At 55.7% G+C, this 21955-nt stretch overlaps 1 protein-coding gene across 4 annotated transcripts in view; it reads left to right on the forward strand.

Moving 5' to 3' along the window:
• The window catches only part of LOC142361212 (uncharacterized), a 48455-nt gene extending 27826 nt beyond the window's left edge, over positions 1 to 20629 (forward strand). The window contains exons 1-4 of one of the 4 annotated variants that reach the window (XM_075420020.1): positions 12229 to 12596; positions 13447 to 13573; positions 14220 to 14327; positions 14591 to 20629. In XM_075420020.1, the coding sequence (XP_075276135.1) occupies positions 12453 to 12596; positions 13447 to 13573; positions 14220 to 14327; positions 14591 to 16863 (2652 nt within the window). In that variant the 5' untranslated portion in view covers positions 12229 to 12452 and the 3' untranslated portion in view covers positions 16864 to 20629. Of the gene's footprint in view, positions 1 to 25; positions 6246 to 12228; positions 12597 to 13446; positions 13574 to 14219; positions 14328 to 14590 lie in introns of those variants that run through there. The other 3 variants (XM_075420023.1, XM_075420019.1, XM_075420021.1) reach the window with 3 other exon arrangements.
• The last annotated feature ends 1326 nt before the right edge of the window (positions 20630 to 21955 follow it).

Genomic DNA, 21955 nt, shown 5'->3' on the forward strand with positions numbered 1-21955 from the left:
AGTGACCCCGGCCTGTCTTCTGCAGCAGCTGGTGGCCCTGGAGTGAGGAGGGAGGGTGAGGAAGTCCTTGAGGAGCTGTTAGCACCCAGTGCCCTGGTCCTGGGGATGCCCAAGCCGGGTGGGAGCCAGGAGGTCCTGTTGGGCTGCTCCCTGTTCCATCCCCTCCCGGCCTCTGGTCGGATGGAGAAGACCCCTGCCACGTGCCCCGAGTGCGGCAAGAGCTTCAAGAGCCAAACTACGCTGACCAAGCACAAGCGGAGGCACACAATCGGGCAGCCCTTTAGCTGCACTGACTGTGGCAAGCGGTTCACCTCCAGGCATGACCTGGCCAGGCACCAGCGTGTGCACACCGGTGAGAAGCCCTTCGCCTGCAGCCACTGCCCCAAGGCCTTCAGGGAAAGGAAGGATCTCATCGTCCACGAGCGCATCCACACAGGGGAGCGTCCTTTTGCTTGTGCGCACTGCCCCAAGGCCTTCAGGGACAAGAAGACCTTCACTGTGCACCAGTTGGTCCACAGCGGCGAGAAGCCCTTTGCCTGCAGCTACTGTGGCCACCGCTTCAGCCATAAGGGCCACCTGGTCGGACACCAGCGCATCCACACTGGGGAGCGTCCTTTTGCTTGTGCGCACTGCCCCAAGGCCTTCAAGGACAAGAAGACCTTCACCATGCACCAGCGGGTCCACAGCGGCGAGAAGCCCTTTGTCTGCAGCTACTGTAGCCACCGCTTCAGCCAGAAGCGCCACCTGGTCAGACACCAGCGCATCCACACTGGGGAGCGTCCTTTTGCTTGTGCGCACTGCCCCAAGGCCTTCAAGGACAGGAGGAACTTCGCCATGCACCAGCGGGTCCACAGTGGCGAGAAGCCCTTTGCCTGCAGCCACTGTGGCCACCGCTACAGGCGGAAGAGTGACCTTGTCATCCACCAGCGCATCCACACCGGAGAGCGTCCCTTTGCCTGCACCCATTGCCCCAAGGCCTTCAGGGAAAGGAAGACCTTGACCATGCACCAGCGAATCCATAATGGCGAGCACTATGCCTGCGCCCACTGCCCCAAGGCCTTCCTGTATAGGAGGACCCTCACCCTCCACCTGTGGGTCCACAAAGGAGAGAAGCCCTTTGCCTGCAGCCACTGTGGCCATCGCTTCAGTCACAGGAGCTACCTGGTGAGGCACCAGCGCATCCACACCGGGGAGTTCCCCTTTGTCTGCGCCCACTGCCCCAAGGCCTTCAGATTCAAGAATGTCCTCAATGCCCACCAGCGCATCCACACGGGTGAGAAGCCCTACAAGTGTGGTCAGTGTGGCAAGAGGTTCACACGGAAGGTCAACCTGGTCAGCCACCAGAGCATCCACACCGGGGAGCGCCCCTTTGCCTGTGCCCACTGCCCCAAGGCCTTCAGATCTGAGAATGTCCTCACTGCCCACCAGCGCATCCACACAGGTGAGAAGCCCTACAAGTGTGGTCAGTGTGGCAAGAGCTTCATCGAGAAGCGCAACCTGGTCAGCCACCAGAGCATCCACACCGGGGAGCGCCCCTTTGCCTGCTCCCACTGCCCCAAGGCCTTCAGAGCCAAGAATGTCCTCAATGCCCACCAGCGCATCCACACCGGGGAGCGCCCCTTTGCCTGTGCCCACTGCCCCAAGGCCTTCAGAGCCAAGAGTGTCCTCAATGCCCACCAGCGCATCCACACGGGTGAGAAGCCCTACAAGTGTGGTCAGTGTGGCAAGAGCTTCATTGAGAAGCGCAACCTGGTCAGCCACCAGCGCATCCACACCGGGGAGCGCCCCTTTGCCTGTGCCCACTGCCCCAAGGCCTTCAGAACCAAGAATGTCCTCACTGCCCACCAGCGCCTCCACACAGGTGAGAACCCCTACAAGTGTGGTCAGTGTGGCAAGAGCTTCATCGAGAAGCGCAACCTGGTGAACCACCAGCGCATCCACACCGGGGAGCGCCCCTTTGCCTGTGCCCACTGCCCCAAGGCCTTCACATCCAAGAGTGTCCTCACTGCCCACCAGCGCATCCACACAGGTGAGAAGCCCTACAAGTGTGGTCAGTGTGGCAAGAGCTTCATCGAGAAGCGCAACCTGGTCAACCACCAGCGCATCCACACCGGGGAGCGCCCCTTTGCCTGTGCCCACTGCCCCAAGGCCTTCACATCCAAGAGTGTCCTCAATGCCCACCAGCGCATCCACACGGGTGAGAAGCCCTACAAGTGTGGTCAGTGTGGCAAGAGCTACACCCACAGGAGCGTCCTCTTCAGACATCAGGCTGCCCAGGGAGGTTGTGGAGTCTCCTTCTCTGGAGATATTCAAGACCCGCCTGGACAAGATCCTGTGCAGCCTACTGTAGGTGACCCTGCTTCGGCAGGGGGGTTGGACTAGATGACCCACAGAGGTCCCTTCCAACCCCTACTATTCTGTGATTCTGTGATTCTGTGATCAGCTCATCCACACTAAGCACCCCTTTGCGTGAACCCACTGCCTCAAGGCCTTCCAGGATGAGGAGACCCTCACCACCAACCAGCTCCTCCACACCGATGAGGAGCCTTGCAAGTGCAGTGAGTGCAGCAAGACCTGCAGTCAGAAGCAGCACCAGAAGAGCCACCAGCGGATGCAGCAGGGGCCATTGACGATGCCGGAGGGCATCCGTTGGGATGAGGGGTGTCCATTCCTGGTGGGGGAGCAGGTGGAGCCCAAGCACTTCCAGTGCAGTGGCTGCAAGAAGCAGTTGCGGGATGAGGGGATCGTGCTGGGTCACCAGTAGAGCCCCAGCACACCCAGCCTGTGGCCACCTCTGCACCCAGGTGCCCCCCAAAACAGCTACTGACATTCCCATGGGGCAGTGGGAGCTGCTGCAGGGGTGTCTGCATGGGAGTCACCCAAAGCACCAATGTCCGTCTCCACCAGAGAAGCCATCCATGGACTGGGAGACAGTCACAGCTGTGTCCCCTTCACCACTGCGTCCAGCTCCAGCTGCTGCCTGAGAAGCCTCCTCACTGGCGTGGATTGGATCCTCCTTTGCTGCTGCCTTGGGATGTCCTGCACAGCCACCATCACACTCGCCAGCTGGAGTAGGGTTGTCAGCAGTGCCCCTTCCCCTCTGCTGAGCCCTGCAGTGCCGGCAGCTTCTGCGGGAGAGGCGTGGGTGCAGGACTGGCTGCCAGGGCAGAGGAAATACAATAAATGAATCACAATGCAGTCAGAATGGTTTATGGGACAGAGGGGAAGACGCTGCTTTATTTTGGCTCCCAGACAGTAAATGAAAAGCTTCTTGCTGCTGACAAGAAGCAGTGAGCTCCATGGCAGCACAGCGGGTGTTACTGCTCTCTGGCGGCAGCACCTCAGGGCTGAGGTCCCCTTGCTCGTGAGCAGAGAACCCCTTCGCTGGCCCCTTCTTGTTGGAACACAGCGAGAGGCTGGGATCTGCCTGGGGGCTGCAGTAGGCAGCTGGGGCTGAAGCAGGGTCCCAAGGGAGCCGTGGGGATGTGGGTGAGGGCTCATCTCCACGAGAGGAACCAACCAGGCTGGGGCCTCCTGACCTCGCTGGGAACTGCCTGCTTTTCCCATCAGCTTTTAATTTTATTTTTCAGTCAGACAGGAGCACAAATTCACTTGTGCCCAAAGTTTCCCTCTATTTGTGCAAACGGCTGGAGGTGAAGTTGGTGGCCACGTCCCTCAAAGCCTGGGTCCTACGTTTGGCTTCAGGCGTGCAAAGGCACCTTGGCTTTTCAGGGGTGCCCATGGCATGGGGGGAGTAGCTGCAGAGCTGTGGGGGGCTGTGGGTGCTGGGGTTGCAGGGTGTGGGACAGTGGTGCAGATCACCCAGCGCCGGCTGCGTGGGTGAGCAGTGGGTGCAGTGGGAAGGCCGGGGTGCTCCAGCACTGTCTGCATTGCCGGGGGTACTTCAGAGGACCCGGCCGGCTGGGGCCAATCTCTACCCCCTACGCGGGCACGGCGGGTCCCCTCTGTTCCCCGTCCGCGGCCTGGTCCCCTCAGTAGACGTCCGGGCTGCTGCAGCGCTGGGCTAATGCAGCCAGGAAAGGGGTTGGTGGGGACCAGCCGGTGCACCCCAGGTGCTTTTCACCGCCCAGCTTTCCACACCCCACTCCCAGGGGCTTGGCAGAAGCCAGCAGGGCCCTATCCCCACCGCTCTCGCCCTGATCCCCGCATCCTCCTGTCACCGAAAATCTGGGAATAAAACCTCGTAACACCAATGTAGTGTTAAAAGGCAGGCATTCTTTATTGCAGCGCCGGATGCACGGGGGATAATTCACCGAATGTGCATACCCCATACCTTTTCCGTATCGTTTATATAGATCAAAATATACATATTTATTAGGTTACATAACTTATCCCTTTCATAGTGAAATTAGTTCATTTTCATACACTCCTCCCACCCGCGCTTGCGCAGTGCCTTCTAGTGGTGGTCGTCGGGGCTCTCAAGATGAAGGCTCATCTTCTTCATCACAGTGTCCGCTGGTTGACCCCAGCTTCTGCACATGCGCAGTCCTCTTCTGGCTCTTGTCCCGTAGCTAGGTTGCTGTAACTATGTTGCTGTAGCTAGGTCGCCTTGACTGGCTCTAGGCGACCGCTATCATTTCAGGTGGGAAACATGGGACTTATTGTTTCAGTTAATTTAGACAATACATAAAAACCACAAACACACCTGCAACCATAGTAATGCTATTCCTATTAAAAATCCCCCTTTACCATTATTGTTTAACATTGATAATTACCTGGAAACCAAACTCTCTGTTGCTGGACCTAACATCCAGATGGGCAGGGGCTATACAAGGGACATAACTAGCAGCATGGTTTATGTTTATTGTGAACAGATTCTATCACTCTGGTTACACGCCCGCCGGAGCTGCCGCCGTCACCTCCGAGCCCACCTCGGCCTATTCCAAAATGGCTGCCTCGTGGGGAGCCATTCCTTCCTTCTTCCAAGGGGAAAAGCTCGCGCGTTTTTGCTTGCACTTGCTGAGCTTTGGCTTCAGCCCAGGCGGCACCAAAGAACCACGCGGCCGCTCACCCGCTGCTCCCGCGCTGGGCTAGGGAAGGCAATAGGAAGGAAGAGGCGGGACTCGGGGGTGGGGATGGAGACAGCTCGACCAAACAGCAAAGGGAGGGAGCGGTAACAACAGTAATACTGATAAAAGGAACACACAAAGCCAGGAACACACAACGCTGTTTTCTCCCCGCCAGATGCCCAGCTCCCTCCAGAGCAGCCATTCCCCTTCCCCGCCAGCTCCGCCAGCTCAGTCGTGGGCATGACGTCACATGGTACCGAATACCCGATTTGTTTGGCTGCTTTGGGTCAGCCCTCCTGGCTGTTTCCCCTCCCAGATGCCTGTGAGAATTAACCCTGCGCCAGCCGAACCCAGGACAGTATCCAGCCTTTATTCTGTACCATCTACATCATGGCCAGATCTACAGGGAGTAATGGTTTTAAACTACGGGAGGGTGGATTTAGACTGGATATGAGAAGGTATTTTTTTACATTGAGGGTGGTGAAAGACTGGCCCATGTTTCCCAGAGAGGTATTGGAGGCCCCATCCCTGGAAACATTCCAGGCCAGGTTGGATGGGGCTCTGAGCAACCTGATCCAGTTGAAGATCTCCCTGATCACTGCAGGGGGTTCTGCCACATGGCTTGCAAAGGTTCCTTCTGAAGGAAGGGGTTAAAAGGGATTTTAGTAGAAGTACCATTATCTAATAGCTGAGGTGCATTTAAAGAGAACTGATAGTGCCTATCTATTGTCTAAATTAACCGAAGCAGAGTCTTGCATCTCCATACAAAGGGGTCAGTTCCTGATAGGGGCTGGGAGTCGCCTAGAACCGGTTAAGACCGACCCTGCTGTATGGATGGGAGCCAGAAGAGAACTGAGTTTGCGCAGAATCAAAGGTCAATCAGCTAACACTGTGATGAAGAGGATGGGCCTTCATCTTGGGACCCCCGATGACCACCACCAGGAGGCACTGCGCAAGCACAGCTGGGAGGAGTCTATGGAAATTACTTCTTGGAACTGATTTTACTATGGAAATTACTTCTTAGAACTAATTATAATATGAAAATTATTTCTTGCAACTGATTTTGATATGAAACAAGAATAGATGCATATGTATAGACGTATTGGGAAATCTAATGTATGTGTAATATTCGATTGTATAAATTGAAGAGACAAGTTGCTGCTTGGCACGCACGACTTTAGTGGGACTACCCCCCGTGCTGCCTGGTGCTGAATAAACATACCTACTTTACAATCTTACAGATAGTGGAGTGTGCTTTCCGCACATCACTTCCAACCCAAAGCATTCTATGATTCTACGTTCTTGTACTTTCCAATAAATCACCACCACTTCTCCTGTCTTTGAGAGACAGAGAGAGAGATAGATACCCACCCAGAGATATCATCCCTTAGTCTACGGGCCATCCCTCTAAACTGTCCGTTGAGTCCATTTAGTCCATGACTTTGGGCTCCATCTGTCATAACAGTCCTGCAGGGCAGGAGAGATGGTGGGTGCTGTTGGATGGTCACATGCTGCATCTGGAACTCGTGGCTAGTGTATTTGGTGCGGCCCATGCCCACGGTCTGTGGTTTGAAGATGTCGATCTCGAGGAAGTTGCTGGTCGCCAGTTGCTGAAGCCAGGTCTGATTCTATCAGCGCTGCACCTTGCTTGGTTTCATCAAAGTTGATCCCTCATTAATCTGGACTATTTTACTGTAAGACCTTTGATATGACATACAGCAACTGTGGTAGTGATCACACACGCTGGCAGGGGGAATTAGCAATTAGAATCATAGAATCATAGAACCATAGAATATCTCCAGTTGGAAGGACTAACTCAAATTAAACCACATGGCTCAGTGAGTCTTCCAGATGCTCCTTGAACTCTGACAGGCTTGGTGCCATGACCACTTCTCTGGGTAGCCTGTTTCAGTGACCAGCCGCCCTCTCAGTGAAGAACCTTTTCCTAAAGTCCAGTCTGAACTTCTCCTGATGCAGCTTCATTCCCCTGCCTTGTGTCCTAGCACTGGTCACCAGAGACTTCCCCATCCTGCCGCATCACCCACCAAATGCACCCAGGTCCTTGAGCAAAAGCGATCCCACAGCTGGGTTGGCCTTTGCCCGTGGCAGGACTAACCCAGACTGGCTGCCCTAACATATTCTTCAGGTGCACTACAGGGACTTTATCCCCTGCTACAGGATGTGGAAGTCTGGACTGGGCAGAACTGGCTTTCAGAGCGATTTGGATTATTTTCTCCCATTTCTTAAAAACTGCTGCTGCTCTATTGCCCAACACAAGGACGTTTTCAATGCATGGCAGGTGTTGCGGAGCTTCACTCTGTTCCAGCAGAGTCTGGATCAGTCCATGGCAAATGATGGGGCTGTGTTTTCACCCCTGGGGCAGTCGGTTCCAGGTGTACTGGACGCCCCTCCAAGTGAAAGCAAGCGCTGGCCTGCACTCTGCAGCCAAAGGGCTTGAGACAAATGCATCAGCGATGTCAGTGGTGGCATACCACTTGGCTGCCTTGGACTCCAGTTGATATCAAAGTTCTCGCATGTCCGTCATGGCAGTACTCAGGGGCAGCGTGACTTCATTCAGGCCACCATAGACCACTGTCAAGTCTCTACTCTCCATTACACTTTTGCCCTGGCCATACGGGAGTGGTAAAGGATGAGCGAGTCCTGCTGATCACACCTTGACTCTCCAGTTGACGAATCAGCTTCTGGATGGGCATCAGGGAGTGTCGGTTGGTGTGATATTGCCACTGGTGCACTGTTGTGATAGGGGTCGGCACCTGTTGTTCTTCAGCCCTCAGCATCCCCACAACACAAGGATCCTCAAGAGACCAGACAAGGTGGACAGCTGTTCACTGTCCTCTGTCTTCAAGGCAGCTACACCAAAAGCCCACCAGTGCCCTTTAGGGTCCTTGGAATCCCCTCTCCTGAGGCAGTCTGTGCCAAGGATGCACAGAGACTTGGGGCCAGTCACACCATGGTGCTTTTGCCACTCGTTCCCAGTTAGGCTCACTTCAGCCTCCAACACAGTCAGCTGTTGGGATCCCCCTGTCACTCCAGAAATACTGATGCGTTCTGACCTTTTGTAATCTGATGGCATTAGGGTACACTACAAGCTTATACTCCTGTGGAGCTGACATGCCAGGCCATCAAATCCATACAGACCAGTAAACCCGGTTGTTCTTCTCCTCCACCTGGCTGGAGGCAGGGCCCCTCTAGTCCTGGCCATAGCAGTTGTTGTGGAGGAATGAGTACATGTGGCACGCATGGGTTACCCCACCCTTGGTACTCACATCTTGTAAAAACCAGTCAGCAGCTCCTTGCCTAGGGTCAGCAGTAAACTCCACCCTTCTACTTTGTCTGGGGAGCTGCCCACTGTAAACTGGAGCAGCAACGTTCTTGGGAGAGCCCCCATTTCTGATTGTTCCTCCTTGCAACTCGCACACTTGTGCCTTTTGCACTGAGATATTTCTCCATCCCACCTCCTCATGTCCTCTCCCTGGTCACGCAGGTAAAACCACAGGCTGCCTCATGGTGTGTACCATCTCTCTTGAGCCAGGGAATGTTTTCTCGTAGTAGCTGAGACACTGATCTGTACAGGTGGGGAGCAGGACCTATCCAAGTTTTCAAACAGTTTTTTGAACAGGTTTTTGCACTGCTCGGACAGCCTTTCCACAGCAGAAACCAGACGTGTGGGGAAGAACAGAGATTGTCTTTGTATTGCTGGAGGTGGCCAGCCTCTTCATTCACTGTTGGTGCCTCTTCTGCTTTCCAGCCTATTGCTGCCCATGAATGGGCGTACGACGATGGTGCACTGTGTACGAACTTCCGCCACATGGATCATGCTCATTTGGACTTCATCAGGGTCTGTGGGTGACTACGGGTTGTCCAGGCCATAATAAATCGGCCCTTGCACAGCCAACCCCTCAGTGTGGGTCGGTGGACTTGCCGGACTTGTCAGTGCCAGAAGGGGACTTGCTTGGACTCGTGTGTCAAATACCAAAGAGTTAACAAAAGGGAGTGGTTCAACTCGAGCAAGGAGCTCAGCTTTTCTTTTCAGACAGAAGTAAAGGGTGATGGTCCAACACTCAAATCCACTGTGTGACACCTGGGCTGAGGCAAAGGCCTTACAGCCAGATGCTGCTTCAGTTAAAGAACAAATGCCGTCCTTTCAGCTCTGTCAGCCCGATCTCGGTGCCGGGGAAGATTGTGGAGCGATTCATCCTGAGTGCGCTCACCAGGAATGTGAAGGACAACCAGGGGATCAGGCCCAGCCAGCATGGGTTCATGACTACATACAAGAAAGACATGGAGGGGCTGGAGTGTGTCCAGAGAAGGGCAGCGAGGCTGGTGAAGGGTCTGGACAGCAAGTGTGCTGAGGAGCGGCTGAGGGAGCTGGGGCTATTCAGTCTGGAGAAGAGGAGGCTGAGGGGAGACCTTCTCGCTCTCTTCAACTACCTGACAGGAGGGTGTAGTGAGGGGGTTTGGTCTCTTCTCCCAAGTAACCAGCAACAGGACGAGAGGCAATGGGCTCAAGTTGCGTCAGGGAAGGTTCAGATTGGACAAATCGGGTATTCGGTAACAGGTGACGTCATGTCCACGAATGAGCTGGGGGAGGGGAATCGCTGCTCCAGAGGGAGCTGGGCATCAGGTGGGGAGAAAACAGCGTTGTGTGTTCCTGGCTTTGTGTGTTCCTTTTATCAGTATTATTGCTGTTACCGCTCCCTCCCTTTGCTGTTCCGTCGAGCTATCTCCATCCCCACCCCCGAGTCCCGCCTCTTCCTTCCCATTGCCCTCCCAAGCCCAGCACGGGAGCAGAGGGTGAGCGGCCGCGTGGTTCTTTGGTGCCGCCTGTGGCAAAAACTCGACAGCTGGTTTTCCCCTGGGAAGAGGAAGGAATGGCTCCCCTCGAGGCAGCCTCTTTGGAATGGGGCGAGGTGGGCTCGGAAGTGACGGTGGCAGATCTGCCAGACGGCTGCGGGGAGCGGGGCGGGAGCCGTGGGGACCCGGCGCCACCGGCTTCTGCCCAGCCCCTGGGAGCGGGGTGCGGACAGTCGGGCGGTGAAAAGCCCTCACGGCTCCGCAGCCGCCTTCCGCCAGCCCGCAAGTTTGGGGAGGGGAACCACATCCCCAAGGGGGGGGGCACCATGATTCTGCACTTGTTCAGGGCTGAAGTTGCAGAACGCTGGAGGTGCCCAACACCCTAGGCATCTGCCCGTGCTACTCCACACACTCCACCACACATAACTACCCAGCCTCGGGGCAGATCTCCAGACAATATTCTTCATGTGCTTGCTCACCTTAGACAAAACTGAAACACTATTCACAAGAATCATAGAATGCTGTGGGTTGGAAGGGAGCTTCAGAGGTCATCTAGCCCAGCCCCCTCCAGTGAGCAGCGACATCTTCAACCAGACCAGGTTGCTCAGAGCCCCGTCCAGCCTGGCCTTGAATGTTTCCAGGGATGGGGCCTCCACTGCCTCTCTGGGCAATCTGTGCCAGGGTTTCACTACCCTCATTGTAAAAAGTTTCTTCCTTATATCGAGTCTAAATCCACCCTCCCCTAGTTTAAAGCCATTACTTCTCGTCCCATTGCAACAAGCCCTGCTGAAAACATTTTCCCCACCTTTCCTATAGGCCCCATTCAGGTACTGGAAGGCTGCAAGCAGGTCTCCCTGCAGCCTTCTCTTCACCAGGCTGAGCAGCACCAACTCTCTCAGCCATTCCTCATACGAAAGGTGCTCCTGCTCTCGGATCATCTTTGTGGCCCTGTGGACACACTCTTATAGCTCCAATGTCCTCCTTGTGCTGGGGGCTCCAGAGCTAGACGCAGTACTTCAGGTGGGGCCCACCACAGCAAAGTAGAATGGCAGAATCACCTCCCTCGACCTGCAGGCCATGCTTCTCTTGATGCTGCCAGGATAGTAGTCAAAATACGTCTATTCCCAAGAAATGCCAATAGAAAAATTTTAACTACCCAAGGATATTCAAGATACTGAAAAGTTGTTATAATGGGGGAGGAAACATCACAGAAGATGGTAGCGAAGGTGCCATTCTGCACTTCCTGTTAAGGGAGAAGCTGCTGCCTGAGCATTCACACACTGTTCAAGGAGTTGCACACACACCACCCGAGACTTTAACTGCTGGGACCAGGGTCCCTTCTCAGTGGGCAACTCCAGTGAGGCAGTGGGTGCCCCTTTTCGATTACACACACACACACACACTCACTCACTCACTCACTCACTCACTCACTCTTGGGCACTTCCTCATCCCTCAGGCTCAACCCAAAGCTTCCTGAAGCACTCTCTGACATGACATGTGCCAGATGAATTTATTGAGTGGTATAGCATAAAACACCTTGAGCTAGGGGGCTCCAGAGAGGGACCCTGAACAAAGAAATCCCTGGGCAATTATAGCCTGACAATTTACACTCCCACCCCACATGAGTTCTCCACCTGGTGTCCAAGCCACAGCTGACCTAATGGTGTATTTGGGTTTGGGGGCTTTTGTCCCTCATTGGGCCACTCCATTGACTCTGAGTGGGCTGAAGATTCTTCCCTCCTGTTCAGAGAGGCCCTGCTGCTGTCAGCAGATGACTTAACTTCCTTATCTTTGAGCCACAACTGAGTCCTTGGGGTCTCCTTCACTGAGCTTGGTAAGGGTTCAGTGGGAGTTCACTGTATCCAGGTGGCAAATTCACAGGTGCGGCTGTTATGGTTTAGCCTGGCTGGATGCCAGGTGCCCACCAATGCCCCTCTATCACTCCCCCTCCTCAGCTGGACAGGGGAGAAAAAATATGAAGAAAGGCTTATGGGTCGAGACAAGGGCAGGGAGAGATCACTCACCAGGTACCCTCAGGGACAAATCAGATTGAACTTGGGAAAAAAGAGTTTGATTTATCACCAATCAAATCAGAATAGGATAATGAGAAATCAAAACAAATCTTAAAAACACCTTCCCCCCACCCCTCCCTTTCTCCCGGGCTTAACTTCACTCCCCATTTTCTACCTCCTCCCCCCAAGCGGCGCAGGGGGATGGGGAATGGGGGTTGCGGTCAGTTCATCACACCTTGTCTCTGCCGCTCCTTCCTCCTGAGGGGGAGGGCTCCTCTGACTCTGCCCCTGCTCCAGTGCGGGGTCCCTCCCACGGGAAACAGTTCTCCACGCGTCACTGGAGTTGACCACCAATGCTCGGAAAGTCAGTGATATGAACTTATACATATATCTACGTGTATATATATGAGCAGCATACCGGAACACAAAACAGCGCCTCTTCTCCCTTTCTGACTGGCTTTTTCTATACCACGAGGAATTCCAAAGGACTAGCAGGGCAGCCTTGAAGAGCCACAGCTGTAATTAAAACAAGGTAATAAGAAAAAAAACCTGCTGATAAAAAGAAGAGTGCTTGAACTATGAGTGAAGTATCCTAATGAGCCTGGTAAAAACCCCACCCTCGAGTAGCCAAGGTCCCCTACCAAGACAAGCCCCTTCCCCACGGAACCTGCGCAGCAGAGAGGAAGGAGACTGCGAGTGCCCGTGGAGACGAGACCTGCGCGGAGCACCGGGGCCGAGGGTGAGTCCGCGTCACTGTCACAGCGCGGTGACCCCTTGCTGGCAGCGGAGAAACGTTTCCCGCGTGTGAGCCAGAGGGTGCGAGCCTCGGGGTGTTCCCAGCCAGCACCCAGGTCTGCGCAGACCCGGAACGGGCAAAAGTCTGGGTTCTGCCTGGGGATCGGCTTCTGCAGAGCGGGTCCAAGAACCAGATCTGGGGACAACAGCTCGGCGGGGGGAACCTCATCCCCGCGGGGGCCCTGGGCAGCAGCCGCCCCCCAAACCGAGCCGAACCGAGCGGGGCCGGGCGGGCGGCAGGACTACACCTCCCGTGCTGCACCGGCGGCGGGCGGGCTCCCGGGCTGACGCGGCCACGCTGCTCCCGGGGCCGCCTTTGTCCGTGCCCGCGGTCGGTGCTGGTGGCAGCAGGTTTGAAGGCCTTGGGGGCAAGGGAAGGCAGCCGCTGGCAGGTGAGTGAGCTTCTGGCCCGCTGTGCTCACGGCAATGCTGTGCTTGGCAGGGACCGTCTGTCCGTGCTGCGCCGGGGCGGCTGGTGACGGGAGAGGCCCCTCCTGCGGCCTCCGGAGCATCCCAGCTGCGTCTTGCCGATCGCTCTTTGTGTGTGCCTCCGTCTCCCCGCCGAGAGCCAGCGGCACGGGAGGGCTCCGGGCTGCTGCGGCAAGGTGGGGGTCAGGCGCAGCCCCGGTGACCCTTCCCTTGCACGGGGTGCTCCGAGCTCTCCCGGTGCTGCCCTTGGGATGCCGGAGCCCCCGGTGCTGCCGGGGCCCTGCCCGACAGCGGCAGGATTTGGGCAGAGGTGTTCAGCGAGTGTGTGGCAGAGTGTGCTGAGCCGGTGGTGCTTCTTGCTGCAGATGTCGGTGACGTTTGAGGATGTGGCCATCTACTTCTCCCCGGAGGAGTGGGCAGAGCTGGCGGGCTGGCAGCGGCGACTGTACCGGGAGGTGATGCTGGAGAACTACCAGGCGGTCGCCTCGCTGGGTGAGGACTCTCTCTGGCACTGCCGGGCTCGGGTGGAGCCGGAGCTCAGGTCTTTGACTGAGCTGGAGCCCTTGAAAGGGAAAATCCCGCTGCTGCTGTTACTGGCCAAGTCCTGACGTAGCTGTTGTGATGGCAGGTGTTACCCTGCAGAGAGTGGTCATTGGTATGGAGAATAGGATACGACAGAATAGAATAGAATAGAATAATATACAATGGACTGCTTCAGTTGGAAGGAACATACAAGGATCATCAAGTCCAACTCCCTGACCACTTCAGGGCTGGCCAAAAGTTAAAGCGTGTCACTAAGGGCATGGTCCAAGCGCCTCTCAAACACTGTCAGGACTGGGGCATCAGCCAACTCTGCAGGAAGCCTGTTGCAGTGTTTGACCACCCTCTCGGTAAGGAAATGCTTCTTCTTGTCCAGCTGAAACCTCCCCTGGCACAGGTTTGGGCTGTTCCCAGGTGTCCAGTCTGCAGGAGAGTGGCCGAGGTGACAAGGGCGAGGCGAGAGGCGGGTGTAGGCGCCGGGAAGCGGGGCAGCATAGACGAGCAGTGCAAGAGGATATGGTGGGGCTGCGGGCAGGGGGAGCTGGTGCTGTTGTCCCAGCAGTGCAGGAGAGGTTGCTTCTGTCTTTGCTCTGGACAGGCTGGCCCACCACCAAGCCAGAGATCATCTGCAAGATGGAGCGGGAAGAGATGCAGTGCATGCCAGACCCTCTCAGTGCGCAGCGAATGCACCAGACTCCTTTTGCAGGTGAGTACTGTGGGGGATGGGGGGGCACGTGGTGGGGTGAGGGGTTCTTGCAGCACTGTCGCCTTGGCACTAGATGCTCCATGTCCCGGTGCTGCCAGGTGAGGTCTCTCTGCTGTCCTATGGTGCAGGGAGCTGCTGACCATCAGCTGTGTGCTTCAGGCAGGAAGGGTGGGGGGCTGGCTTGGTGCTTGTGCCAGTTCCCATGGTGAAGTGTCCCACGTCCTGTCCTGATGCTGACAGTGACCCCGGCCTCTCTTCTGCAGCAGCTGGTGGCCCTGGAGTGAGGAGGGAGGGTGAGGAAGTCCTTGAGGAGCTGTTAGCACCCAGTGCCCTGGTCCTGGGGATGCCCAAGCCGGGTGGGAGCCAGGAGGTCCTGTTGGGCTGCTCCCTGCTCCATCTCATCCCGGCCCCTGGTCGGATGGAGAAGACCCCTGCCACGTGCCCCGAGTGTGGCAAGAGCTTCAAGAGCCAGACTACGCTGACCAAGCACAAGCGGAGGCACACAATCGGGCAGCCCTTTAGCTGCACCGACTGTGGCAAGCGGTTCACCTCCAGGCATGACCTGGCCAGGCACCAGCGTGTGCACACCGGTGAGAAGCCCTTCGCCTGCAGCCACTGCCCCAAGGCCTTCAGGGAAAGGAAGGATCTCATCGTCCACGAGCGCATCCACACAGGGGAGCGTCCTTTTGCTTGTGCGCACTGCCCCAAGGCCTTCAGGGACAAGAAGACCTTCACTGTGCACCAGTTGGTCCACAGCGGTGAGAAGCCCTTTGCCTGCAGCTACTGTGGCCACCGCTTCAGCCATAAGGGCCACCTGGTCAGACACCAGCGCATCCACACTGGGGAGCGTCCTTTTGCTTGTGCGCACTGCCCCAAGGCCTTCAAGGACAAGAAGACCTTCACCATGCACCAGCGGGTCCACAGCGGCGAGAAGCCCTTTGCCTGCAGCTACTGTGGCCACCGCTTCAGCCAGAAGCGCCACCTGGTCAGACACCAGCGCATCCACACTGGGGAGCGTCCTTTTGCTTGTGCGCACTGCCCCAAGGCCTTCAAGGACAGGAGGAACTTTGCCATGCACCAGCGGGTCCACAGCGGCGAGAAGCCCTTTGCCTGCAGCCACTGTGGCCACCGCTACAGGCGGAAGAGTGACCTTGTCATCCACCAGCGCATCCACACCGGAGAGCGTCCCTTTGCCTGCACCCATTGCCCCAAGGCCTTCAGGGAAAGGAAGACCTTGACCATGCACCAGCGAATCCATAATGGCGAGCACTATGCCTGCGCCCACTGTCCCAAGGCCTTCCTGTATAGGAGGACCCTCACCCTCCACCTGTGGGTCCACAAAGGAGAGAAGCCCTTTGCCTGCAGCCACTGTGGCCACCGCTTCAGTCACAGGAGCTACCTGGTGAGGCACCAGCGCATCCACACCGGGGAGTTCCCCTTTGTCTGCGCCCACTGCCCCAAGGCCTTCAGATTCAAGAATGACCTCAATGCCCACCAGCGCATCCACACGGGTGAGAAGCCCTACAAGTGTGGTCAGTGTGGCAAGAGGTTCACACGGAAGGTCAACCTGGTCAGCCACCAGAGCATCCACACTAGGGAGCGCCCCTTTGCCTGTGCCCACTGCCCCAAGGCCTTCAGATCTGAGAATGTCCTCACTGCCCACCAGCGCATCCACACAGGTGAGAAGCCCTACAAGTGTGGTCAGTGTGGCAAGAGCTTCATCGAGAAGCGCAACCTGGTCAACCACCAGAGCATCCACACCGGGGAGCGCCCCTTTGCCTGCTCCCACTGCCCCAAGGCCTTCAGAACCAAGAATGTCCTCAATGCCCACCAGCGCATCCACACCGGGGAGCGCCCCTTTGCCTGCGCCCACTGCCCCAAGGCCTTCACATCTAAGAGTGTCCTCAATGCCCACCAGCGCATCCACACAGGTGAGAAGCCCTACAAGTGTGGTCAGTGTGGCAAGAGCTTCATTGAGAAGCGCAACCTGGTCAGCCACCAGCACATCCACACCGGGGAGCGCCCCTTTGCCTGTGCCCACTGCCCCAAGGCCTTCAGAGCCAAGAATGTCCTCACTGCCCACCAGCGCATCCACACGGATGAGAACCCCTACAAGTGTGGTCAGTGTGGCAAGAGCTTCATCGAGAAGCGCAACCTGGTGAACCACCAGCGCATCCACACCGGGGAGCGCCCCTTTGCCTGTGCCCACTGCCCCAAGGCCTTCACATCCAAGAGTGTCCTCAATGCCCACCAGCGCATCCACACAGGTGAGAAGCCCTACAAGTGTGGTCAGTGTGGCAAGAGCTTCATTGAGAAGCGCAACCTGGTCAACCACCAGCGCATCCACACCGGGGAGCGCCCCTTTGCCTGTGCCCACTGCCCCAAGGCCTTCACATCCAAGAGTGTCCTCAATGCCCACCAGCGCATCCACACGGGTGAGAAGCCCTACAAGTGTGGTCAGTGTGGCAAGAGCTACACCCACAGGAGCGTCCTCTTCAGACATCAGCTCATCCACACTAAGCACCCCTTTGCCTGAACCCACTGCCTCAAGGCCTTCCAGGATGAGGAGACCCTCACCACCAACCAGCTCCTCCACACCGATAAGGAGCCTTGCAAGTGCAGTGAGTGCAGCAAGACCTGCAGTCAGAAGCAGCACCAGAAGAGCCACCAGCAGATGCAGCAGGGGCCATTGGCGATGCCAGAGGGCATCCGTTGGGATGAGGGGTGTCCATTCCTGGTGGGGGAGCAGGTGGAGCCCAAGCACTTCCAGTGCAGTGGCTGCAAGAAGCAGTTGCGGGATGAGGGGATCGTGCTGGGTCACCAGTAGAGCCCCAGCACACCCAGCCTGTGGCCACCTCTGCACCCAGGTGCCCCCCAAAACAGCTACTGACATTCCCATGGGGCAGGGGGGGCTGCTGCAGGGGTGTCTGCATGGGAGTCACCCAAAGCACCAATGTCCGTCTCCACCAGAGAAGCCATCCATGGACTGGGAGACAGTCGCAGCCGTGTCCGCTTCACCACTGGGTCCAGCTCCAGCTGCTGCCTGAGAAGCCTCCTCGCTGGCGTGGGTTGGATCCTCCTTTGCTGCTGCCTTGGGATGTCCTGCACAGCCACCATCACACTCGCCAGCTGGGGTAGAGTTGTCACTAGTGCCCCTTGCCCACTGTGCTGAGCCCAGTGGTGCCGGCAGCTTCTGCGGCAGAGGCGTGGGTGCAGGACTGGCTGCGAGGGCAGAGGAAATACAATAAATGAATCACAATGCAGTCAGAATGGTTTATGGGACAGAGGGGAAGACGCTGCTGTATTTTGGCTCCCAGATAGTAAATGAAAAGCTTCTTGCTGCTGACAAGAAGCAGTGAGCTCCATGGCAGCACAGCGTGTGTTACTGCTCTCTGGCGGCAGCACCTCAGGGCTGAGGTCCCCTTGCTCGTGAGCAGAGAACCCCTTCGCTGGCCCCTTCTTGTTGGAACACAGCGAGAGGCTGGGATCTGCCTGGGGGCTGCAGTGGGCAGCTGGGGCTGAAGCAGGGTCCCAAGGGAGCCGTGGGGATGTGGGTGAGGGCTCGTCTCCACGAGAGGAACCAACCATGCTGGGGCCTCCTGACCTCGCTGGGAACCGCCTGCTCTTCCCATCAGCTTTTAATTTTATTTTTCAGTCAGACAGGAGCACAAATTCACTTGTGCCCAAAGTTTCCCTCTATTCGTGCAAACGGCTGGAGGTGAAGTTGGTGGCCACGTCCCTCAAAGCCTGGGTCCTACGTTTGGCTTCAGGCGTGCAAAGGCACCTTGGCTTTTCAGGGGTGCCCATGGCATGGGGGGAGTAGCTGCTGAGCTGTGGGGGGCTGTGGGTGCTGGGGTTGCAGGGTGTGGGACAGCGGTGCAGATCACCCAGCGCCGGCTGCGTGGGTGAGCAGTGGGTGCAGTGGGAAGGCCGGGGTGCTCCAGCACTGTCTGCATTGCCGGGGGTACTTCAGAGGACCCGGCCGGCTGGGGCCAATCTCTACCCCATACGCGGGCACGGCGGGTCCCCTCTGTTCCCCGTCTGCGGCCTGGTCCCCTCAGTAGACGTCCGGGCTGCTGCAGCGCTGGGCTAATGCAGCGAGGAAAGGGGTTGGTGGGGACCAGCCGGTGCACCCCAGGTGCTTTTCACCGCCCAGCTTTCCACACCCCACTCCCAGGGGCTTGGCAGAAGCCAGCAGCGCCCTATCCCCACCGCTCTCGCCCTGATCCCCGCATCCTCCTGTCACCGAAAATCTGGGAATAAAACCTCGTAACACCAATGTAGTGTTAAAAGGCAGGCATTCTTTATTGCAGCGCCGGATGCACGGGGGATAATTCACCGAATGTGCATACCCCATACCTTTTCCGTATAGTTTATATAGATCAAAATATACATATTTATTAGGTTACATAACTTATCCCTTTCATAGTGAAATTAGTTCATTTTCATACACTCCTCCCACCCGCGCTTGCGCAGTGCCTTCTAGTGGTGGTCGTCGGGGCTCTCAAGATGAAGGCTCATCTTCTTCATCACAGTGTCCGCTGGTTGACCCCAGCTTCTGCACATGCGCAGTCCTCTTCTGGCTCTTGTCCCGTAGCTAGGTTGCTGTAACTATGTTGCTGTAGCTAGGTCGCCTTGACTGGCTCTAGGCGACCGCTATCATTTCAGGTGGGAAACATGGGACTTATTGTTTCAGTTAATTTAGACAATACATAAAAACCACAAACACACCTGCAACCATAGTAATGCTATTCCTATTAAAAATCCCCCTTTACCATTATTGTTTAACATTGATAATTACCTGGAAACCAAACTCTCTGTTGCTGGACCTAACATCCAGATGGGCAGGGGCTATACAAGGGACATAACTAGCAGCATGGTTTATGTTTATTGTGAACAGATTCTATCACTCTGGTTACACGCCCGCCGGAGCTGCCGCCGTCACCTCCGAGCCCACCTCGGCCTATTCCAAAATGGCTGCCTCGTGGGGAGCCATTCCTTCCTTCTTCCAAGGGGAAAAGCTCGCGCGTTTTTGCTTGCACTTGCTGAGCTTTGGCTTCAGCCCAGGCGGCACCAAAGAACCACGCGGCCGCTCACCCGCTGCTCCCGCGCTGGGCTAGGGAAGGCAATAGGAAGGAAGAGGCGGGACTCGGGGGTGGGGATGGAGACAGCTCGACCAAACAGCAAAGGGAGGGAGCGGTAACAACAGTAATACTGATAAAAGGAACACACAAAGCCAGGAACACACAACGCTGTTTTCTCCCCGCCAGATGCCCAGCTCCCTCCAGAGCAGCCATTCCCCTTCCCCGCCAGCTCCACCAGCTCAGTCGTGGGCATGACGTCACATGGTACCGAATACCCGATTTGTTTGGCTGCTTTGGGTCAGCCCTCCTGGCTGTTTCCCCTCCCAGATGCCTGTGAGAATTAACCCTGCGCCAGCCGAACCCAGGACAGTATCCAGCCTTTATTCTGTACCATCTACATCATGGCCAGATCTACAGGGAGTAATGGTTTTAAACTACGGGAGGGTGGATTTAGACTGGATATGAGAAGGTATTTTTTTACATTGAGGGTGGTGAAAAACTGGCCCATGTTGCCCAGAGAGGTATTGGAGGCCCCATCCCTGGAAACATTCCAGGCCAGGTTGGATGGGGCTCTGAGCAACCTGATCCAGTTGAAGATGTCCCTGCTCACTGCAGGGGGTTCTGCCACATGGCTTGCAAAGGTTCCTTCTGAAGGAAGGGGTTAAAAGGGATTTTAGTAGAAGTACCATTATCTAATAGCTGAGGTGCATTTAAAGAGAACTGATAGTGCCTATCTATTGTCTAAATTAACCGAAGCAGAGTCTTGCATCTCCATACAAAGGGGTCAGTTCCTGATAGGGGCTGGGAGTCGCCTAGAACCGGTTAAGACCGACCCTGCTGTATGGATGGGAGCCAGAAGAGAACTGAGTTTGCGCAGAATCAAAGGTCAATCAGCTAACACTGTGATGAAGAGGATGGGCCTTCATCTTGGGACCCCCGATGACCACCACCAGGAGGCACTGCGCAAGCACAGCTGGGAGGAGTCTATGGAAATTACTTCTTGGAACTGATTTTACTATGGAAATTACTTCTTAGAACTAATTATAATATGAAAATTATTTCTTGCAACTGATTTTGATATGAAACAAGAATAGATGCATATGTATAGACGTATTGGGAAATCTAATGTATGTGTAATATTTGATTGTATAAATTGAAGAGACAAGTTGCTGCTTGGCACGCACGACTTTGGTGGGACTACCCCCCGTGCTGCCTGGTGCTGAATAAACATACCTACTTTACAATCTTACAGATAGTGGAGTGTGCTTTCCGCACATCACTTCCAACCCAAAGCATTCTATGATTCTGCGTTCTTGTACTTTCCAATAAATCACCACCACTTCTCCTGTCTTTGAGAGACAGAGAGAGAGATAGATACCCACCCAGAGATATCATCCCTTAGTCTATGGGCCATCCCTCTAAACTGTCCGTTGAGTCCATTTAGTCCATGACTTTGGGCTCCATCTGTCATAACAGTCCTGCAGGGCAGGAGAGATGGTGGGTGCTGTTGGATGGTCACATGCTGCATCTGGAACTCGTGGCTAGTGTATTTGGTGCGGCCCATGCCCACGGTCTGTGGTTTGAAGATGTCGATCTCGAGGAAGTTGCTGGTCGCCAGTTGCTGAAGCCAGGTCTGATTCTATCAGCGCTGCACCTTGCTTGGTTTCATCAAAGTTGATCCCTCATTAATCTGGACTATTTTACTGTAAGACCTTTGATATGACATACAGCAACTGTGGTAGTGATCACACACGCTGGCAGGGGGAATTAGCAATTAGAATCATAGAATCATAGAACCATAGAATATCTCCAGTTGGAAGGACTAACTCAAATTAAACCACATGGCTCAGTGAGTCTTCCAGATGCTCCTTGAACTCTGACAGGCTTGGTGCCATGACCACTTCTCTGGGTAGCCTGTTTCAGTGACCAGCCGCCCTCTCAGTGAAGAACCTTTTCCTAAAGTCCAGTCTGAACTTCTCCTGATGCAGCTTCATTCCCCTGCCTTGTGTCCTAGCACTGGTCACCAGAGACTTCCCCATCCTGCCGCATCACCCACCAAATGCACCCAGGTCCTTGAGCAAAAGCGATCCCACAGCTGGGTTGGCCTTTGCCCGTGGCAGGACTAACCCAGACTGGCTGCCCTAACATATTCTTCAGGTGCACTACAGGGACTTTATCCCCTGCTACAGGATGTGGAAGTCTGGACTGGGCAGAACTGGCTTTCAGAGCGATTTGGATTATTTTCTCCCATTTCTTAAAAACTGCTGCTGCTCTATTGCCCAACACAAGGACGTTTTCAATGCATGGCAGGTGTTGCGGAGCTTCACTCTGTTCCAGCAGAGTCTGGATCAGTCCATGGCAAATGATGGGGCTGTGTTTTCACCCCTGGGGCAGTCGGTTCCAGGTGTACTGGACGCCCCTCCAAGTGAAAGCAAGCGCTGGCCTGCACTCTGCAGCCAAAGGGCTTGAGACAAATGCATCAGCGATGTCAGTGGTGGCATACCACTTGGCTGCCTTGGACTCCAGTTGATATCAAAGTTCTCG

Source organism: Opisthocomus hoazin, chromosome 4 (assembly GCF_030867145.1).
Source record: "Opisthocomus hoazin isolate bOpiHoa1 chromosome 4, bOpiHoa1.hap1, whole genome shotgun sequence".
In the NCBI taxonomy this organism is placed as follows: domain Eukaryota; kingdom Metazoa; phylum Chordata; class Aves; order Opisthocomiformes; family Opisthocomidae; genus Opisthocomus; species Opisthocomus hoazin.